General features: G+C 46.9%; 1 protein-coding gene across 1 annotated transcript in view; it reads left to right on the forward strand.

Moving 5' to 3' along the window:
- The window catches only part of Stx6 (syntaxin 6), a 50191-nt gene extending 31062 nt beyond the window's left edge, over nucleotides 1-19129 (forward strand). Inside the window, exons 5-8 of the mRNA XM_021156063.3 lie at nucleotides 3191-3316; nucleotides 4994-5100; nucleotides 9063-9157; nucleotides 13613-19129. Of these exons, the coding sequence (XP_021011722.1) occupies nucleotides 3191-3316; nucleotides 4994-5100; nucleotides 9063-9157; nucleotides 13613-13689 (405 nt within the window). The 3' untranslated portion in view covers nucleotides 13690-19129. The remainder of the gene's footprint in view (nucleotides 1-3190; nucleotides 3317-4993; nucleotides 5101-9062; nucleotides 9158-13612) is intronic.
- The last annotated feature ends 1077 nt before the right edge of the window (nucleotides 19130-20206 follow it).

Here is a 20206-nt window from a genome sequence, read left to right on the forward strand (position 1 = left end):
CCCAACTTTTCTCAGATTCCCCTCTCCTTGCCCACCCCATTTCATATTCTTTCTTTCTCATTTTTTTCCAAGTATACCTTTTTTAAAAAAACTTTTTATCGCTCCTTTGTGAATTTCACATCTTGCATCCCAATCCCACTCATCACCTATCTATCCCTTTGTATTTTCCCTCTGCCCTTGCAGCCTCCCCTGGAAAGAAAATTAGAAACAAACAAGCAAACAAACACACCCCTTACCCAAACAAGCATCCCATTGTGGAAGCTGTAGTGTGTCCCATTATGTCCCACGGTGCCACCTTCTTGTCCACACTTCTTTACTTGCAAATATTCACTGCAGTGACTCATTGGTCTGGTTCCAGGCCTCTGGCTTCTGCTACACTATTAATACTGGATCCTCACTGGGACTCCTCGGATATCCTGTTGTCACCCTGTGTCGTGGAGACCCTGCAGCTTTGGATCTGCAGGACTGGCCTCTTGACAAGCTCCAGCAGTTCATAGATGGGTAGATGTTGGGGTGGGCCAATTCCAAGCCCCAGATCTGGGCCTGGGTGGTAGCTGAGCTGGTTAGTCCACCAATTCTCCTGTACCCACACTTCCACAAAGCTGCAACTGGCAAGGGTCAGGGCCAGCTCTCCCACTCTCAGATTTGGCCATCTGTAGCAGCACAGGACAAGATGTCACCATGGCCTCTGGTGTCAGGTGGCAGGGCAGGCTACACATCAGGCTGTTTTTCTCCACCCTCAGTTCTGTTTTTCTTTGTAGTACTCAAATCATTACACTTCTCTTTCTCTAATATCTCTCCTCCACATACTTGTACATCACAGTGGCTCCTGCTTTGGGCGGGCCTCTGGGTGTCTTCCCTCCTTCTCTCTTAAAAAACCAAAACCAAAAGAGCTGGGCTGGAGAGATGGCTCAGGCATTAAGAGCACTGGCTGCTCTTCCAGAGGTCCTGAGTTCAATTCCCAGCAACTACATGGTGACTCACAACCATCCATAATGAGATTTGGTGTCCTCTTCTGGCCTGCAGGCATACATGCAGGTGAAATGGTATATGCTTTATATATAATAAATAAATACATCTTTAACATACAAAAATCTAAACCAAAAAAGCAAGCACAAGCAAGTGCACACAAAACCATTTTATGTTGGTGCACTACTCCTGAGCACGTGGCCTGCCCTGGAACGTGGCTCATGATGCCTAGTGTCACTCTTTTAAATTAGTTTTCATTGAGCCAGCATTGTTCAGTAGCCATTAGCTGTTTGTTTAGGGGTGGGACTTTGTGCCCACTTCCTCTTTCTCCATGCTGGGATTTTGTGTGGCTTAAACCTGTGCAAGCCTTGTCCATGTTGTCGAGGACCCTGTGAGTTCATATGAGCATCACCCCTGTTGTGTCTAGAGAATGCTGTTTCCTTGGCGTCATCCTCCGTCTCTGGCTCTTACAGTGTTCCCACGGTTTTTTGTGCACACATCTCTGTGCTTTGAGTGGAAGGGTGTGATTCAAACATTCCAGTTAGAACTAAATGCTCAAAGTCTTTGGCTCTGCACATTGTCCAGTTGTGGGTCTCTGTGTTAATTACCATCTATTGCAAGAAGATACTTCTCCAGTGAGGGTTCATCAAATGCATTGATTTAGGCGTATTAGCTGCACTTCTAAAAGATTCCATTTACCTCTCAGGAGTGTCACAGGCTAGGATTTACCACATGGCCTTTGGCAGACATTTAGACAAACCTTAGCTTCTAGCCAGTTTTTCTCAGCACTGCACCACCCTCTGATTCACCTGCTCCTGGCTGCTGGACCCCACAGCACCTCCTCCTCTTCTTCTTCTGGCACCACTGTGCTGTCAGGCGTCTGCTAAGGATTCCTAATTGCTTACTGTCTTTTTATGGGACTCCAGGCTCCTTGAAAAGGGCTTGGTTATGTTTGAATTTTAATGTAGCCAGGTGGTTGCTCATACATACATCTAAGGCCAATCTGGGTCCACATAATGTAAACTTAGCTCTGGCCTGGGATGTATAGTGAAACTCTATCTCAAAATTAAACACATGAATGAAATTGATACAGACATTTGAGGAATCTTTAACATGTTTCAAATTTATTTATTTGTTTGTTTGTGACAGTCTCCCTACACAGCCATGGCTGTCCTGGGATTCTCTATGTAGAGATCAGGCTGGCCTTGAACTCAGAGATCCACCTGCCTCTGCTTCCCTAGTGCAAGGATTAAAGGCGTGCACCACCATTCCCGATAGCATGGTTTGGGGGAAGGAATTGTTTTTGCTTTGAGACAAGGTTTTGCTATTCATGTAGCTATGGCTGGCCTATGTAGCCCAGGTTGTCCTGAAACTAAAAATAAAAATCTTCCTGCCCTAGCTTTCTGAGTGCTGGGATTACAGATATGAGCCACCTCACCTGGTTCTTTTTATGAAAGAAACTCTTCCAAGCTGGAGATGGCTCTGCAGTTACAAGCACTTGCTGCTCTTCCAGAGGATGGAGACCCGAATTCATCTTTCAACATCCTTATCAGGCACTCACAGCTGCCTGTAACTCTAACTCCAGGGGATCCATTGCCTTCATTCACATGCACAGACCCACATACAGACACCACACACTAACACATAATTAAAACGAATAAAGTGGAAACTCCTTTCTAATTGTTAAAATATAATCCTTAAAAGATGAGCAGCTGTCATCTGGAACTTAAACTTTGAATTTAAGTTCTGATTTGTGTGTTTTTCTTGTTTGCTTGGGTTTGGTTTGTTGTTTTCATTGTTCTTACTTATCTCCCCCCTCTCATTCTTTTTTTTTTTTTTTTTAGCTATAGCTGAGAAAAGCTATCGGCTAGCTTATCCCATCTGCCTTGAACCCTTCAAAGAAGCCAGCAAGTGGCTAAGGTGGCCTTTATCCCAAGGGCCTTTGGCACCCACTTAAACAAACCTTAGCCAGCCCGCCCTAACTCTGCTCTCCACTGCTCCCTCTCATCTTCCCCCAGCCATTCTCCTTAGGAGTAGCATCGATCTGTGAGACTCATCTAGAGATCTTGAATATACCTTCCTGGTGTTCCTCAAACCATCAGGTGATATGGGCACCATCCTGCATGCCCATATCAGAGCCTGGTCCAGGTTCGAGGGCTGCTTGACTTGGTCAGTCGTGGCTCCTGGTGTTCCTCCTGATTGGTTGTCCCTGCTCACACAGGCACTCCTAGGAGACAGCAGCAGCCAGAGCTGGAATGCTGGAGTGGCAGATCGCTATGGGCGCCTTGACCGGGAGCTGCAGCTAGCCAACTCCCACTTCATCGAGGAGCAGCAGGCACAGCAGCAGGTACCTGAGAACAGCTGGTCAAGCAAGGAGGTAGCAGGAGGGTGCCTCCCCTGACTCTCTGATAGAGAGAGTCTAAAGTCAAGCAGCTTGGACCCAGCTGCCATATGCTGGGCTGTCAGGTGTGTAACGATTGTATACACCATTTAAAATCTTGAAAGCATGGTGTCCCAAAGAACCACTTGATCAGACCTCGGGAAAAGCAGAGCTGACATCTAAACCAACAAGGCCAAGGATTTGTGCAGGCTTTGGTTTGTTGCTGTTGTTCTGAGATGGGGTCTTGAGCTGTGTAGCTGTGGTTGGTTGGCTGACTTCCAACTCATGGAGATTAGCCTGCTTGTGCCTTCTGCATGCAGCCGTGCCCCAGCTAAAGCCAAGGATTTTAAAAAAGAAAACATTCCTTCTTCCCCAACTTCTTATTTGTACATTTAGCCTTTTGTTTATTTTAACAAAGATACTTTCAGAAACACTTGAGTTCTTGTTTTGTCCATTGAAAGTTGTTAATTTGCTGGGGGGTGGGGGGGTGGGGGGGTGGTGGCGGCTGTGCACGCCTTTAATCCCAGCACTCCGGAGGCAGAGGCAGGCGAATTTCTGAGTTCAAGGCCAGCCTGGTCTACAAAGTGCGTTCCAGGACAGCCAGGGCTACACAGAGAAACCCTGTCTGGAAAAACCAAAAAAAAAAAAAAAAAAAAAAAAAAAAGAGAGAAAGTTGTTAATTTGTTTCATTCTACATAAAAACAGTTGCTTTGATAAAGGTTGAGACATTGAAGGAAAATGAACTTAATTATCTCCATGTTGTTGCATTCATTTATTTATGAGTTTATTGATATGGTTTTATTGAGCCAGAGTCATGCTATGTAGTCCAGGCTGGCCTCGAACTCATAATCATTCTGCCCCAGCTTCCTGAGAGCTGAGATTGTGGGGCTGAGCCAACCACGCCAGCTGGTGTTGCTTTTACCAATAGCTATGCTAGTAAAAGCAGGCTAACGGTGACATTATAGATTAGGATGTGAGAATCAGCTGTCCGTTAAACTTTGGTTCATAAATGCTGTGTTTTGTGCTTATATGTAGACGTTGTGTTCCTTTGTTCTTTTTATATTATCATGTTGGCCTAACTAGTTGTTTGCTCTCAAGATGTTACAATGAAGCAAAGTTTGTGATAGAGAGTAAGGGAACCACAGCACAACTTTGTCTTTGTCAGCCAACAGTTGTCTTTGAGGTAACTTACTGTCCTTGAAGAAGAAAGGACTCTATGCAGTCCTCCCACATCCAGAGATCTGCTAGGCTGTCTTTCACTGACACTGTGGATGGAGACCTTGATCTTGGCGGTGGGCTTCCTCTTCCTAACCAACCCCTGATGTGGTGGTCATATGCTGGAGTGCATTGGCCATTTTCTGTTCCCTCATTGGACCTCAGCCAAGCAGAGTAAATCTCTCTTGGTGGTTTCAAGCCCCGCTGACTGTTCACAAGTTGGATCAGCAGGGGATAGCAGTAGCTTGACAATCCAGGCTTTGGAGCAGTGTGTTCTCAGAGGCAATGGTCTGCTGCTTTGATTTCTGGGCTTTGCTTTTGAATGTGAATTGTCCCAAGCTGGCAAAGAAACTAGCAGCTGCTGGAGTGCCGGGCTTGGAACCAGGTAAGATGGATTTTAATTGCTTATTTCCGTTCCTCTGGCACCAGTTGATTGTGGAACAGCAGGATGAGCAGTTGGAGCTGGTCTCTGGCAGCATCGGGGTGCTGAAGAACATGTCCCAGCGCATCGGAGGGGAGCTGGAGGAACAGGCCGTGTGAGTAGTGAGATGCCCTGATCAGCACTGACGATGACTGAGACCCTGAAAGCCTAGCAGTGAAGTACATGGCTGCTAAAGAGAGAAGCTACATAATGTGTGGTTGCAGTTTTGACTTTGTTGCGCTGAGTAGCTCCCCCAAAGCAGCAAATCCCAGATAAAATTCACAACTGTGGTTTAGGCAAAGCTGTTACTTTTAAAACCCTTTAAAAGACACACTAAGTTCTCTGAGCAGACTCTTGAGGCATAGTTAGGAATGGGAAGCAGATAGAGCCGTGCCCTCTGGAGACAGTGCCCTGAAGAGGAGGATGGGCATGAAGGTGGTGTTAGGACTCCCAGCTGTCATCCATCCCAGTACCCACTACATTAACATAAGTCCTGTCTTACAAAAGAACATTCAAATTTAATTGTAATTAGCAAAAACAATCTTCCCTCTCAAAACAAAGGAATAAACAAAACAAAACAAAACAAAACATGGACTGGAGAGATGGCTCCGAGGTTAAGATCACTGACTGCTCTTCCGAAGGTCCTGAGTTCAATGCCCAGCAACCACATGGTGGCTCAAAACCATCTGCAATGGAATCCACCATCCTCTTCTGGTGTGTCTGAAGACAGCCACAGGGTACTCATATACATAAAGTAAATAAGTAAATCTTTAAAAAAAAAAGAGGCAAAACATAACTCTTCAAAATTGTTTTTGCTGAAGAACCTGTCTCTTACACTCGAGTATGAAATGCACAGACAGCTTTTTTTATACAGCTGCTGTATAGTACACCATTCTACTTTTTCCCTGGGTGAGTGGGGGTGTACACCTGGATGTTTCTTAATGTTCACTGTTACATATGCTCATTATCAGTTCTTCCTGGGCACGTGTTCCGCACCAGGTTGTCTGGAGGCCCTGGGGATATAGGAGTGAGCAGGATAGATGCTGCCTGCCATTCAGAATGCTTGCTGCTTCCCAGGCATAGCACATATTGTACAAATGACGGGAAGTAGTCCCATGGTGGCAGTGGGGAAAGAGCCACTGTCACTGCGATAGGCCAGTTCAGGCAGCTGGAGAGCCCTGGTCAGCTGAAACCTGGGGGCAAGAGAGCCAGTGACTCTGCAGAGATGTGTGTAGCAGTGTGTGTAGGAGGGAGGAAGCACCTGAGAGAGTCAGGGGGCAAGCATACACACACACAACATGGTTTTCGGTGTCTGTCATGGGGAAGTGGGAGCAGAAGTCCTGAGAGGGAGTCAGAGCACAGCAGGTGTGACCTGTCAGTGTGATGAGGAGGCGGGACTTTCCTTTTCAGTATGGAGGAAAGGCAGGGAGGTGGTGCTTGGAGCGATGCCGTGAGCAGGTGCTGGGTTTTAGATGATTTACCAGAGTGGATCCAGGTGGCTATGCCGGGTGAGGAGCTAGAGTAACTGGAACCCAAACACTGGGTGAGTTTCTATTTAAAATGGAAGGAAGGGCTTCGGCTACTTTGTTGGTGAGGCAGCTTGAAAAGAAAGGCAGCCTGAGATCCACCTAGTTAAAGATGCTGAAATGATGATGGTCTATCTCCATTCCCTCAAAGCTAGCACAGCAACAACAGAAATGTTTTTGCAAAGATAAAAACCTCTGGAGAACATAAAACAGGAAACAGGAGTTATACCAGTTTAGCTTACAGAAAGCAGGCAGGTAATGGACTCAGTAGGCCTAAGTTAAGAAAGCTGACCCCTGAGCCAGAGGGGAGCAAACGTGAGGCAGTGTGCCTCCCACCACAGACCTCTCAGTGTGACTACATGCACTCAGATGGTGTAATGTTAATGTTGAATATTGACCTAACCAAACTATGACACAACTATAAATATATATCAGAGAAGTGGGAAGGAGGGGACAGGTGGGAATCACATGGTCTAGGGCTAAATCCTAATGTGATAGTTCTGTACCATAAAGTCTGAGGACTAAAGTCTGCATCATAAGATACAAGGAAGCTACTTCACAAGAGGAGAAAGGGCCAGGAGAAGCTGAACTGATAGGAACACACAGGTAACAGAAGGGAACTGTGGTTTACCATAACATCCCTGCAGGACTGTTTTGCTCTTTAAATTAGGTATTTATCCTTCTGGTAAAAATAGAAGGGAAGAAATATGGGCCTTGAACTGATACATATGCTGTCTAGGAGAATAGCCGCCAGCCTCATGTGGCTACTGAGCATGGGATGTGTGTGGCCAGCTGAACTCAAATGGACTGTGAGCAGAATGGGAGTCCTGGAGTCTGGAGCAAAGGGGCAGGAGAGTTTATCAATCATCTTTATATTTCATGTTGAAGGGTTAACTCAGATATAGTAGCATAGATAAAATATAGCTAAAAATTAATTTCAGAGGCCAGTTGGTGTAGCATTTGCCTGCATACAGTCCCCAGCAGTAGCAAGTTTGGTGGCTTCTACCCACAGTTGGTGGAAGCAGGATGGTCAGAAGGTCAGGGTCATCCTTGTAAGTTCAAGGCCAGCCTGGACTGCATTTGAGATCCTGGCTCAATTTTTAAAACCTTTTAGAAAGCACAGTGTCGAAAAAAATGCAAAGAGGCATTTGTGACCTGTATGTCTCTCTGCTGGGCAGAAGCTTGGTGCGGCTGTGCTTGGCTCAGGATTGATTGGCATGCCTGTTTTATCTTTAGTAAGAAAAGTTACGCCCAGCACACACAAGTAGCCCTTGGTTTTCAGTGCTCGGCCTGGAGATGCCTTCCAGCAACAGGACCAAAGTGCTGCCAGGATCTGAGATGAACTAAACATGTTTTAATTTGAAAACTCAAGTATAGAACAAAGACTTATTTAGTTAGTTGTCAGTGTGGACTGTGATAGTTAACTTAATGAGGATTTGGTAGTTCCAGATACTGAAGGACTGTCATGTTTCCTTTGTGGGCTCACACCCAGAGCAGTGGTTTATAGCTGCCAGTGACCCTGTCAAAGTAAATAAGGTCTTTGTAGGAAGGCTGTGGTACTAATTGGTATATTAATTTTAGCCTCAAACTAATCATGTACCAGTCAGAAGCTGAAGTCTGGAATGTACAGTAGTTTATGAAATAGAGGTTGCTAGAATGCAAATACAGTATTCAGTGCTGCTTCCAGCAGCATGGTGGATGGCAAATAACAGGGGCCTCCCGAGCTGATTCTCCAGTTCTCCTTGGAGAAACACTGCTTTTATGAGCGATGATGCATCCATCATACACTCTCTTCCTCTTGCTCTCTGAGAGAGAGCGCGAGTACATCCCAACCCTACCCCATCCCCACCCTACCCCATACACCATCAGGGATGCCAAGCCTCTGGCTTTTAACTTATAATAAGGCAGAATGCTTTAAAGGAGGATCTGTCTGATTTAGAGTATACTCCTGAACTCACATTGACATAGAGTACTTTTGTGTATTATGTGCTTCTTGCAGGCCCCCTCGACAAGCATTGCTTAGGCATAGGCACCCTGTTTAACAGGTATCAAGAGTCTCAAAGAGTTGTGTAAGATACCTTGTTCAAAGAAGAAGTAACAAAGCCAGGCTCTCTGGCCCTGTGCCTGGGCTGGCAGTGCTGTGTAGTCAGCGGCACACTGCCTTGTCTGCAGTTCTGAAATCTACAAATCCAAGTGTTTAATTTGCAGCAGACTTGTGTGATGGAAAAGCCTCAGCTACACCGACTGTAGCTGTGATTCTTTATGGGTTCTTCTGCAGAAACACAGCACTCTTGATAATGGGATCTACCCCAGACCCTGCTAAGGTTGTTGACTAATCTATAGCATGTGTAACATGTCTTTGAAGCATATATTTTCCAAATTTATTTAAAACAAAACAAAACGTAAGTCGTTCCAAGGATTTGAGGTAACAGGGTGGATCCTGAGTCCCCAAGGACACTTTTTACCTTTATTGAGATTGAGGCCCAGGCCTTACTTTATAGCATGGCAAATGCAAGGCTCTACTTACCACCTGCTCCCTCCTTCTCTCCAGCATGCTAGATGACTTCTCTCACGAGTTGGAGAGCACTCAGTCTCGACTGGACAACGTGATGAAGAAACTTGCAAAAGTGTCTCACATGACCAGTGGTATGTATGTGTGACTCTGTCTGTGACCTTCTCTTGCCTCTGGCATATTTGTCTGTGCTACTTTTGGGTCAGAAAATGGAATAGTAGTATATAGAAGCCAGAGCCTGCGCTTGTGGACTACACGTTGGCAGAGTCTTGTTCCTGATACACGTTTTTGAGTGTTGGCCCAGTGGAGAAAATTCCCCACAATCCCAAATCTTGTTTTTACTTTTTTCCATTTTTCTTGCCACACTAGAGAACTTAACATTTTTCTTCTGATATTTTTATTTTAGCACATGGTGTGTGTGTGTGTGTGCTCGTGTGTGTGCACGTGTGCATGCATGCACACACTGTCCATGGCACTCATGTTCATGGCAGTAGGTACTTTTGTTCACCGTCCCTAGGGAACTTCCTTAAAGTCGAAATTGCTATAACACTTGCTGCTTTCTGTGAACTATCTTCCTTTCATCATTGGGAAAATACCTACTTCTTCAGACTGTGATGTCTTATAAAGTGCTGTCCTAGCATTGTGTGCCAGAGCGGAAATGAAGAAATAAGGTTTCAGGTCAGTTACCATATTTGAAGATGTTTTCTAATCTACATTTTTTTTTTTGATTACTACAAATTGCCTCCCCTGACCAACAGGAAATGATGTACGTCAAGTCAAAATCCAGTATCTCCTCTTTATCTGGAGGTTGTTGCCTGGTGAAAGGAAGACCTGAGATATTTCTTGAGATAATTTGAGTGCTTTGGGCCATAGAATACCCCTTCATAAAAGACCCTCCCCAATTCCTGCCTCCTTATTCCCCTGGAGGTTTCTGGATGTCAGGTGCATCTGACATGGAGGGCTGAAACACAGATGCCTGTGTACTCTTCTGCAGTGTACCTCCTGGCTCGGTCACACAGCAGTGTCCAGCATTCACTTCTTAACTAAACCATTGAGAGTTGTAGATAGAGCTCAATGGGAGAGTCTTTAGTACTTAGCCAGGCAGCGGTGAGGCCCTGGGTTCTGTAGCAAGCACCTCAGAGTGGTGAGCATTGGATAAAAAACAGTGCAAAGGTGTTTACCAGTGTGTTTGTGCTCAGTCATATTCAAAAATACCACTCTGCTCAGTGGAGAGACCTAAAGGATCAAAAAGAAGTGCATATCTGGAGTTCTTTCCATTCTCTCTAGGTTAAATGCCTTCATGCTTCAAGCAGGGTCTTTGCCTGAAGCTGTGTGTGTTATACAGGAAGCAGGCACCAGCTCAGTTTATCTTCCCCATGATCAGAGAAGGGTCTGGAGTTTGTTTTCTGGTTCCTCTGTTCTCCTCTACCTACAGTCCTCTACTTTATTTATGTATTTGCTTTTAAATTGTGTGTGTGTGTGTGTTGTACATGTGTGTACATGTGTTTTTGCAGTAGTGTGCATGTGTGGAGACCAGAGGTCATTTTTATTTTGCTGTCTGTCTGCCTGTCTCTCTCTCTTTTTGCACTTGCTTGTGTACACAGGTATGTTGAGGGAGTTAGTTCCTCCTACCATGTGGGAACTGGAGATTAACTCAGGTTGTGAGGCTTGACAGCAGTGTGTTTACCTACTCAGCCATCTCACTAGCTTCTCAGCCTTATTTATTTATTTACTCTTTTATTTATTATATACATTGATGTTTTGCCTGCATGTATGTCTCTGTGGGGATGTTGGTTTCCTGCAACTGTAGTTGCATAGTTGTGAGCCACCATGTGGGTGTTGGGAATTGAACTAGGGTTATCTAGAAGAGCAGTCAGTGCTCTTAACTGCTGAGCCATCTCTCCAGCCTTCAGCCTTATTTTTTGGAGACTAAGTCGCTCATTAACCAGAACCATACCATTTTGCCTAGCCTGGTTGAGCAGTGTGAAGCCCCTGGATCCACCTATCTCTGCTTCCTTGTCTTTTCCCCCAACCGAGCACTGTGGTTATGGGCACAAGTCAATATGCCTGGCTTTTACCTGCCTGTGGGGATCTAAACTCAGGGTCTCATGCAGACACTTTACCCACTGAGTTATCATCTCAGTACCCTTGTATTTAAAGAAAAAAGTTTCTTTAAGGAAGTGTTACATAAGCAGTTTAAGCACTAGCCTCTCACTGGTGTGCGTGTTCATGTACGGTCAAGTAGCTCCTTCAGCATCAGCTCTGTCGGGAAGAGTGAGTGAACAAAGGCGGCCTGTGTGTTTTGTTTGCGAGCATTCTGGGTGTGAAGAGCGTAGGAAAGTCCTGCAGAGTGTCTGCAACACGGAAGCTCTCTCATGCTTCATCCCGCTTTGTCTAGAAAGAAGAGTTTGGGAAACAACATGAGATATTTGGCTATATTTGTATACAGAAGAGAGTCTACAACTGCTCTGTTGTATATTAACTGAGCAGTTAGCATGAAATACCCTTCGTTTAATTTTTGCTTGCTACCAAAGAAATATTGCTATAGTATGTGTTTCAGTTTATTGACCAGGCAGTTTGTAATTGTTCTTTTCTCTTCCATAACTTTTGGTTAAGTTCATTGCTTTGTTATCAAACCTGTATGGAAAGGCAGTCTCAAAACAATCTGTCACACCAGTGCCAGAGGGTCTGAGAAGGGCCGATTTGTCACCGTATTCATGGTTGTTAGGATGGAGTGATAAGGAAGGATCCCTCCATGCTGGACTGGAAACTATGGTCCTGTATCTTTAACGAGAAAAGAGAATGCTTTCCAAATAGTGGCATTTGCCCATGGCAGGCCTCCTCACACCCGTCAGAGCAGTCCTGCTTCAGACAGAAGGAGTGGGTAGGCTTGGGTCTTAGTGACTCAGTGAGTTTCTGCTGTGTGGGGCAGACAAAGTGGTCCAGCAAGAAGATATTTGCTGTGCTTGTTGATATTCACATGTTTTGGCCAAAAACCAGCTCTGAGATGTTGCTGTGGCACTTAGGAAGGATATGATTTGCTCTGTGGAGAGTTGCTATCTATTTTCCTAAATTCAGACCATCCTATAATATGCTCATCAAAACTGTGCTGTGCTGAGATCTGAAGGCTGTCCAGTAGACTTTAACAGCGTCTCCACTCTTACACACGTGTGCCTGTACACTTGTGTTTCATTGGCTCACTGCTCCTGGCTCAGCTACATTCTCAGAGTGATAGCATTGAGTGTGTGCAAGTAGAGGCTGGAGGTCAACTAGGGTGTCTCCCTCTGTTACTTCCTACCTTACCATCTTTATTGTTTTGAGACCTAGAACTTGTAAGTTCTGCTAGAGTGGCTGGCCAGCAAAGTCCCAAGGATCTACTTGTCTGCTCCGCACCAGCACTGGCGCCAGGAGCATGCAGCCATGCCTTCTGTTTACCTGGGTGAGGGGGGTTGGAGCTCATGCCTGCACAGCAGACATTTGGGCACTCAGTCATTCCTCATCATGTCCTTTGCTTTTTGTTCTTTAACAGAATTTGTATGACTCTGGCCGATTTGATACTTTGGCACTTTGGCTGGCTGTCAAGTTGTGGGAATTCTTCTGTCTCAGCCTTCCTAGTGTTAACTTAAGAGACATACCCAGCATGCCTAGCTTCTTAGTAACATTCCTTTGTATCATCCTGGTCCTTTGTGAAGGACACTAGGACCTGCTAGTGGACATGCCACTTGTGTGGTCCACATTTCTGCAAGTTACATAAGTGTCCTAATGATGGTGCTGTCTCTGTGGGTGCCTCAAGCTGGGGCCCTGCACAGCATGCAATGCAGCTGTTCTTTAACCCTTCGGGGGGGGGGGGACAGTTGTAGTCTCAGGGTTGTGGGCTACAGTAGGCATCCCTGGGCCTGTCGGCCTTTCTATCTTGCAGAGGGCTTCTCTGCTTTCAACCATCTAGAGGAACTGTAGCCTTTCTGTATCCTGTACCAGTTGCTCCAAACTGTTAGTAGGGCTAAAGGTTTCAGAAGGCATTGGCTTTCATTACAGATATACTGTGTAAATCATTTGAACACAGTTACTGGCTAACCAATCTCCTTATCTGACTAGGTGTGATATGAAATAAGTCATTCTCTGCCCTGGGAGCTGCTTTTTCAGCTGTTCATTTCCTGAACCGACCAGCAGTGGCTGTCTCTTCTCTCCACCCTCTCACAGTGCTCATGAGGAGAGCATGCGCATTGCTGAAGCATATCTCTTTGTGGGAGATTAAAGCAGGCTTTAATCTGTCACACCAGTGCCAGAAGCCTTTTCACTGGTGCACCTGCCACCAGCAGAAAGCTAAGATCCATGGGCTTCAGCTAAAGGCTCAGGACTCAAAGCCTGCACTTAATGGCAGAGCTGTAGATGTGTTTGAAGTGTAGCCCCAAGGCAGAACAGCACAGGGGACCTGGTGCCTGGGCAGGGTTGGGATCTGCTCTGCTCTGCCATGTGCATGCTTTGTCCCTTCTCTGCTTCAGCAATGTTGTCCTAAAGTCTGAGGACCTATGTCTCAGGAAGGGCAGTACCTAACCCTGGGAAGGTCACTTCTGTGTCCTGCCTTCCAGATCGGCGCCAGTGGTGCGCCATAGCCGTCCTCTTCGCAGTCCTGGTGGTCGTGCTGATCCTCTTCCTAGTGCTGTGAAGGTGGCCCGCCCGCCTCAGGCACTTCTGCACGAGGACCCAGGGGAGAGGAGAAGCAAGCACTCCGCCACTTACATTCCTCGCCCAGAAACACACCTCTACCCGCCTCCTCTGTGACTCCAGCTTTGAGACAGCCCTCTCTCCCAGCACTCAGAGGGCAAGCTTAGAAGAGGGAAGAGGTGACCATGTGCCCGGCTGGATAGCAGAAGCCCCGGCTGCCCACTCTTCCTGAGGACAGCAAGCCACTGCTTTGCCTTACTGGACCTCGCTCCTTGAGGAAAGAAGGACAGAGTCCTCAGAAGAACTGACAGCCCCACTTACTCCGTTGCTCTTTCTACTGGTCTCTGGCAGCCTTTCCTTCTGCTCAGACCCTTTTCCCTGCTTAGATGGGTGCCACTCTCCCTTCAGAAGAAGCCTGGCAAGAATGAGGGCATCTGGGGATGTACGTTTTCATTGCTGTTATGTTTCTTAGCCCCTGAGAGCTGGCTGTTTCTGAGAACAGAAGGCTCAGAAACACTTCGTGACAGAAATGCAGTGTCTCATTTTGCTGGGTAAGAGTTGAGATTAAACTGCTTTTCCGGGTGTTTTTGTGGCAGGGATAAGCAACAGGAAATAGTGAAATCCCTTGGGGCTGGGGGTGCAGATGACAAAAGGCTTTAATAAACTGGGGCAGTTGAGAACAGCAGCACCTGTGTCGGTCTAGCCTATTGAAGGAATGATGATATCTCCCAGGGCCTGGCCAGTCTGTCCCAGGGCTGCCTCCTCAGAGGTGCAGCTTGCAGATGTAGAGCCCCGTACAGCACAGCAATGCTCAGCCGGGTGGGACATGCCTTCTTCTCTGATGCTTTTATGCTGATGGCACTCAGAGATGAGGTAGGAGGGCCAGCACATCTATTGCCTTTATGCAGAAGCTGTCCTGACACAGAAAGGCTGGCTCTGAGCCAGAGGTCCCTTACTCTGTGAGTAATAGCATAGATGGGGAAGAGAACTTGGAACTCTGTTCTCTAAGAACAACTTGACTTCATCATCCACTGGAGTTATTGAGGGAGTCCAAATTCCCTGACAGATGGTTTATTGGGTTGAAGTGGCTGAAACTGCTGACACTACGCTTCAGGCTTCGGGTGACGGTTCCCATACCTCAGATGTGCTCATGAATGTGGGATTTCTCATAATGTCCCGAATGCATAGCCTGGTATTAACATAGCCGTCAGGGCCAGAGCCAGCCTTCCACGTTGGAGGCTGCCGCTCAGTCGTCCTCTGTGCTGGAAGAGCAGCACCTGGATACCCTGACCTTTGACCTCTCTTGCTCTGCCTTTCTGTGCATTCCTTAGCATGCCAACTTTCAAAAAACAAATCCTGGGTTGTTCGTATTCCTTGGGATTTTGACTTTTGGGTCCCCTTTTTGTTTTGTTTTATTATTCCCAATGATGTGCTTGCCCAGCTAACTTTCAAATTGCACTTTTAAATAAATATTTGTAACAATTTTTAAAAGAAGGGTATTTTATCTTGTTTAGGATCATGATAGGTAAGGAAATCTACCTATTGGTAAAAGCTAAAAGATTAGTAAGACCAAAAGGGGGTGGGCACCGCGTCTGCGTGAAGCTCTGGTGTTAGATACAGTGATGTTAGTTCTTTTCAGATGAGGAGAAAGTGTGAATATTACAAAGGGCTTCAATGTAGGGTTCTGTGTTATTTTTGTTTCACGAAATTTTAAAGTTTTGAATAGTCTTCTGTGAACATAGACCATGGGCAGGCCTCAGATTTGCATTAAAATATAGAAGCCTTTTGTTAAAAATCAATGTGGGCCTTGTCTGAGTACTGAAACCCACACTCCACATTACAAAGCCGTGAACAGTCTAAGAATTGAAATCACCGCACTTAAAGCCATGCTCTCTGCTAGCAGAGGAGAGTCAGTCAGACCCATTCAGAGAGCACGTCTTTAGTAAGGTTCCCGCATAGGTCAGGGACGAAGACTTGTGACTCTGGCTTTAATTTTGTAGGATCTATTTTGAGTGCGTATGGCAACCTCACTGATTGAAGGTATTGGCCGAACAGTGTTATAGACCTGACACAGACTGGGACTGAGCGTGGCGTGTCAGCAAGAAAGGAGCTTCTCACGCAGGTGCTCCCTCCTGGGCCTCAGTCCTGCAGCGGCTGGCTTAGTCCAGGCCAGGCACTGCAGAACCAGGGCAAAGAGGACAAGGACAGACCTTTCTTCTGCAGTGACCCAGAGAGCTGAAGGTATCCTTCTGCCATATGTCCTAGACTAGGGAAGGGAACACAGGGATGGCCCACACTGCCTAGGAGTGTGTGTCTCTTACAGATGTGCTCCCCAGCCCCACTCTGCCTGCTGCACTTGGTTTTGGAGCCATCACATTAAAGAACTGGTGGAATATATATGCTGGCTAACAAAAGAGCTTAGTGTGCTTACGGGAAGAATGCTTTTCCTATCGCCTGGGGATGGGACGGAGGACAGTTCACTGAGAGCACCTGCCAGAGCACGGATCCCAAAATACCTTTACTTCTCAGCCCTCTGTTTTGATCTTGTCATTGTTTGGGCTGGGACATCACAATGCTATGCCTGCCCTGGACTTCACAATCCTGGCAAATGGAATTGTCATGTATGCCTGAGCACGCATGTTGTGTTTTCCTCAATTTCAGAATTCACGCTAGAGCTGAAACAGGGAAACTTGGCAACTTGCCCATTATTCTCTGCTTTTAGCCAGAGTTAAACAGACTGATGGGTCTGGTAGCCAACAGCTTGGCAACTTCCATGCCTTCTCACCTCGTGCGAGTAAGGGCTGTGAAGAGAAATCCCGTCTGATTCCAACAGAAATCTGTCTCTGCTAAGTGTTTTACCTTCTGTAAGTAAAGGCAGTGGGGCCAAGGGTTTTCTTTGGGTGATTTCTCTGCCCACAGAGTGAGACCAGAGGGGCAGTCGTGGCACCTGCAGGCCCAGAGCTTGAGGGAGGGATGCACTGAGTTCACCTCTGTGGACTTGGTGTGGTTTGGCTTCACCTTGTGCCACAAAGTGAATTTGTAACCAAAACAGAGATGGACTATCTGGAAGGCTAGTTATAGAACGTGGAGCACAGCAGCTGTCGCTTCCTCCCCCTCCCTCTGACTGCATTGCCTCCCTCCCAAATTGGTAGGAACGATGGGCTTCTGTTTATCTTTTTAAAGTGTATCTTGTCCATCGAGAGTAGAGAGAACGTAAAATTGGAGTTCGCAAATGTATCAGCCCCTCACTGTGCGCCCCAGTCAATTCCTGAAGAGAAGACTCTCCAACAAGAGGCTTTACTGGGCCACTGAAGACTCGGCCACAGGATCCTCTCTGGACCCTCACATCTGGGAGGGGCCTAGTAAGATAGGAGGGGGTCTGTCTTAAATGTCCAGTTGCCCTTACTCAACTCCCAACCTTCAAAAAGATCTTATCCTGAAAATGGCCTTTCTCTTTAAGAGTGAGCACTGGGGGATGGGAAAGCCTGCTGCCAAACCAGATGACCCAATTGTGAGCCCCAGAACCCACCTGGTGGAGGAAGAGAACCACACCCACAAGTTGTCCTCTCCCCTCCACGAGTGCTGGATTGTGGGCACATGTGCAAATAAATCACTATATAAATGTACAGTTTTTAAAGAAAGGATGATATTGGTCTGCTGTGTATAAACGTGGGAGCCACTGTCACCTGTTTCTTACTAATGCGCTCTGGGCAGCTTTACTGTCTGGTTTTGATTCCAGAAAAGCGTAAGTTTGGAGTGGAACAGCTCCTATGGCCTGAGCAGCAGGGCTGTGACCCAGAGGCTGTCCATTGCAGGGGATGGATAGCCACTGCAGGCAGGACTTAGCCATCGGGAGCCCTTTTAGGACAAGTCAAGGCACTTGAAGCTGGCCTTGGTGACAGAACTCAGAGTGATGCTAACTTGATTCCTCGGCATGGCGTGTTTGCCTGCGGACAAACACTGAAGCTCTGAACGGTGCCTGTTCAGGTGGCTGCTGACTGGCTGCATTTGGAAATCCTCCATATGTTATAGCTTCTGCCAAGTCAGCTGTCAGGGCAGGGTGAGAAAGAAAAGAACGTGAGTGAGTGTGTGTGTGTGTGTGTGTGTGTGTCCCTGCCATCAGCTAACACGTTGGTGCTATTTTTCTTCTGATGTGACCTTAATCCAGACATGCTCTTCCCCTAGCAGTGCACACTGGCTGCTCAGGCAGTGCCTGCCCCCGCTGGGCCCTCACATGAACGTCTCACGGACCTGGTTTGCCCACTGTGGCCAGGGCTTTATGAGGAGGTGTATCTTACAGTCTGTCTTCTCATGGCTATGAATTGTCTACTGAAAGGCCACTTGGCCCTCAGGGGCTTTGAGGAATAAGACCACCATCATCACTGTTAGCTGAGCAGATATCCGGGCCCTGCCCCTGCTCCATCTGCGCTTTCCTGAGCCTTGGGGTGGGACCAAGATCAAGCTTTACCTTCTGTGTCAGCGGACTACAGATTCTGCTGGGATCCATGTGTGGACAGCGAGGAGGACCCTGCAGCTGAGCTCTGGCTCGAGAGAAGCAGGTGTCTTTATTCCCAGGGGAAGCAGAGTGTCTGTGTCCTGGTTGTCTGCGGGCAGGGCAGCCGGCCACCCACTGACAAGGCTCTGGAATTGCTTTTCTGTTTTGCTCTGCTTTTTTCTGTTTTTGAACCCTAGCCCTCGTGCATAGAGCACACTGAGCACCACTGAGTCCCACCCCGGCTTTGGCAAGTGCTCTCAGCTAGCTTCCTGTGACTTCTTCCTGACTGGCCCAGGCTGGACCTAACCCTCAGCATGCTAACAGATATGAGGGACATCTGGGAAACGGTCAAAGGAACCCAGCTGCAGATGATAGCAGATTTGATTTTATAAGTAGAAGTAGCCTCCATGGCTTATTTTAATACAGAAACGGAATTTATAAGTGGCAAAATAGTGGGAAAGAAACCCTTATATATTTTCCCAAGGATAAATATTTTTACTTTTAAATAATAGGACATACACACTGGTGTGGGGTCAGGGTCAGAACTTTACCTGGGCATCTTACAGGTGGCACATCCCCACAGCATGGTAAGAGTGAACCAGATCCCTGGGACCAGAGTTTTGTCACCTCTGCCACAGGTAGGTTTATGTGATGGCTCTCCCGTGGTGAGAAGCTTGTTAGAGATGCATTTTCTGTGGAGTCATTAGAGGAGGCTAGCACCCACAACCCCTGGTTCCAATGCACACCATTGAGGACCATTGCTTCTACATTGCTCTGCATCTACAGGGAAACATTCCTCAAAGAGTCATGCCTGCTCTGGTGGTAATCCTAACATTTGATGACATCACATTTGAAAACTTCTAAGACATACTTGTGTAAAATAAACTCCATGAAGGTGACTTTTACACCTTGCAGTCCACTTCTTACTTCTGCTCCTGAAGTCCTGCTGCAGCCGAGCCGTGTGACGGGATTCTGTTCAGTATTAAAGCAAGATGGAGACCTGAGCACTGCCCTCGGTGCTCTCCCTCCCCTTTACCACTTCCCCTGTCCACTCTTGCTCTCGGCTTTAGTCTTCACACTTAGACACAGGTTACTCCTCCCTCCCGGCTGCACTAATGAACATGGGGCTGGGGAGAGAGCTCAGTGGACCGGAGTACTCACCATGCAGGCTTGAGTACCTGAGTTCAGATTCTCCAGTACATGCTGAAAAGCTGGGTTTGATTGCTCATGTCTAAAGCCTCAGCACTGGGGTTGGGTAGAGACAGGAGGATCACTGGGACTCCATGGCCAATGTAGCTGGAAAAACCCACAGGCTACAAACTCAGTGAAAGACGCTGGCTGCGAGAGGTAAAGGACTGGTAGAAGAACAATGCTCTACGCACATGCACACATGTACATTCATACAACACACACACTTTAAAACACTGACATATGAAGGAAACAGTTTGCAGTTGATACCTGCTGGGTCTCAGGAAAAGAATCCATGGAGGATCACTGTGTCTGTCATCTGCATTTGGAGGCAGGCCATGCCCAGGGGTCAGTGGCCAACACACAATGGGCTTTTCTTTTTCTTTTTTTTTTTTTTTTTGGTCTTCCTCTTTTTCTCCCCCCCCCCCCTTTTTTTTAAATGAAGGGAGAAAACACTTGGACTTGGTAAACAAGGAGTGGGGAAGATCTGGGAGGAACTGGGGGAGAGGAAAGCATATGGGTAAAGTATATGAAAAAAATGAAATAAAACTATTCCTGACATAGATATCTGCCCGCGGCAGGGAACGCTGGCAGCCACTAGAAGATGGGAGTCATGGATTGTGAGTGCTCAGGAGGTAACCCAGTTGGTGGAGTGCTTGCCTACCCAGTCCAGGGCTCAGTCCCAGTACCAAAGAAAACCAGATTTGCCTGCCTGGAGTCCTAACACATGGGAAAACGGAGCAAGAGAGCCAGATTTTCAATCCCCCTGCCTCAGCTTCCTAAGCAGCTGGGATTACAGGCCTGAAGACTGCAGCATGAAGCCACTAAGAGAGGC

Source organism: Mus caroli, unplaced genomic scaffold (assembly GCF_978045245.1).
Source record: "Mus caroli unplaced genomic scaffold, Mus_caroli_1 scaffold_1, whole genome shotgun sequence".
Lineage (NCBI taxonomy): Eukaryota > Metazoa > Chordata > Mammalia > Rodentia > Muridae > Mus > Mus caroli.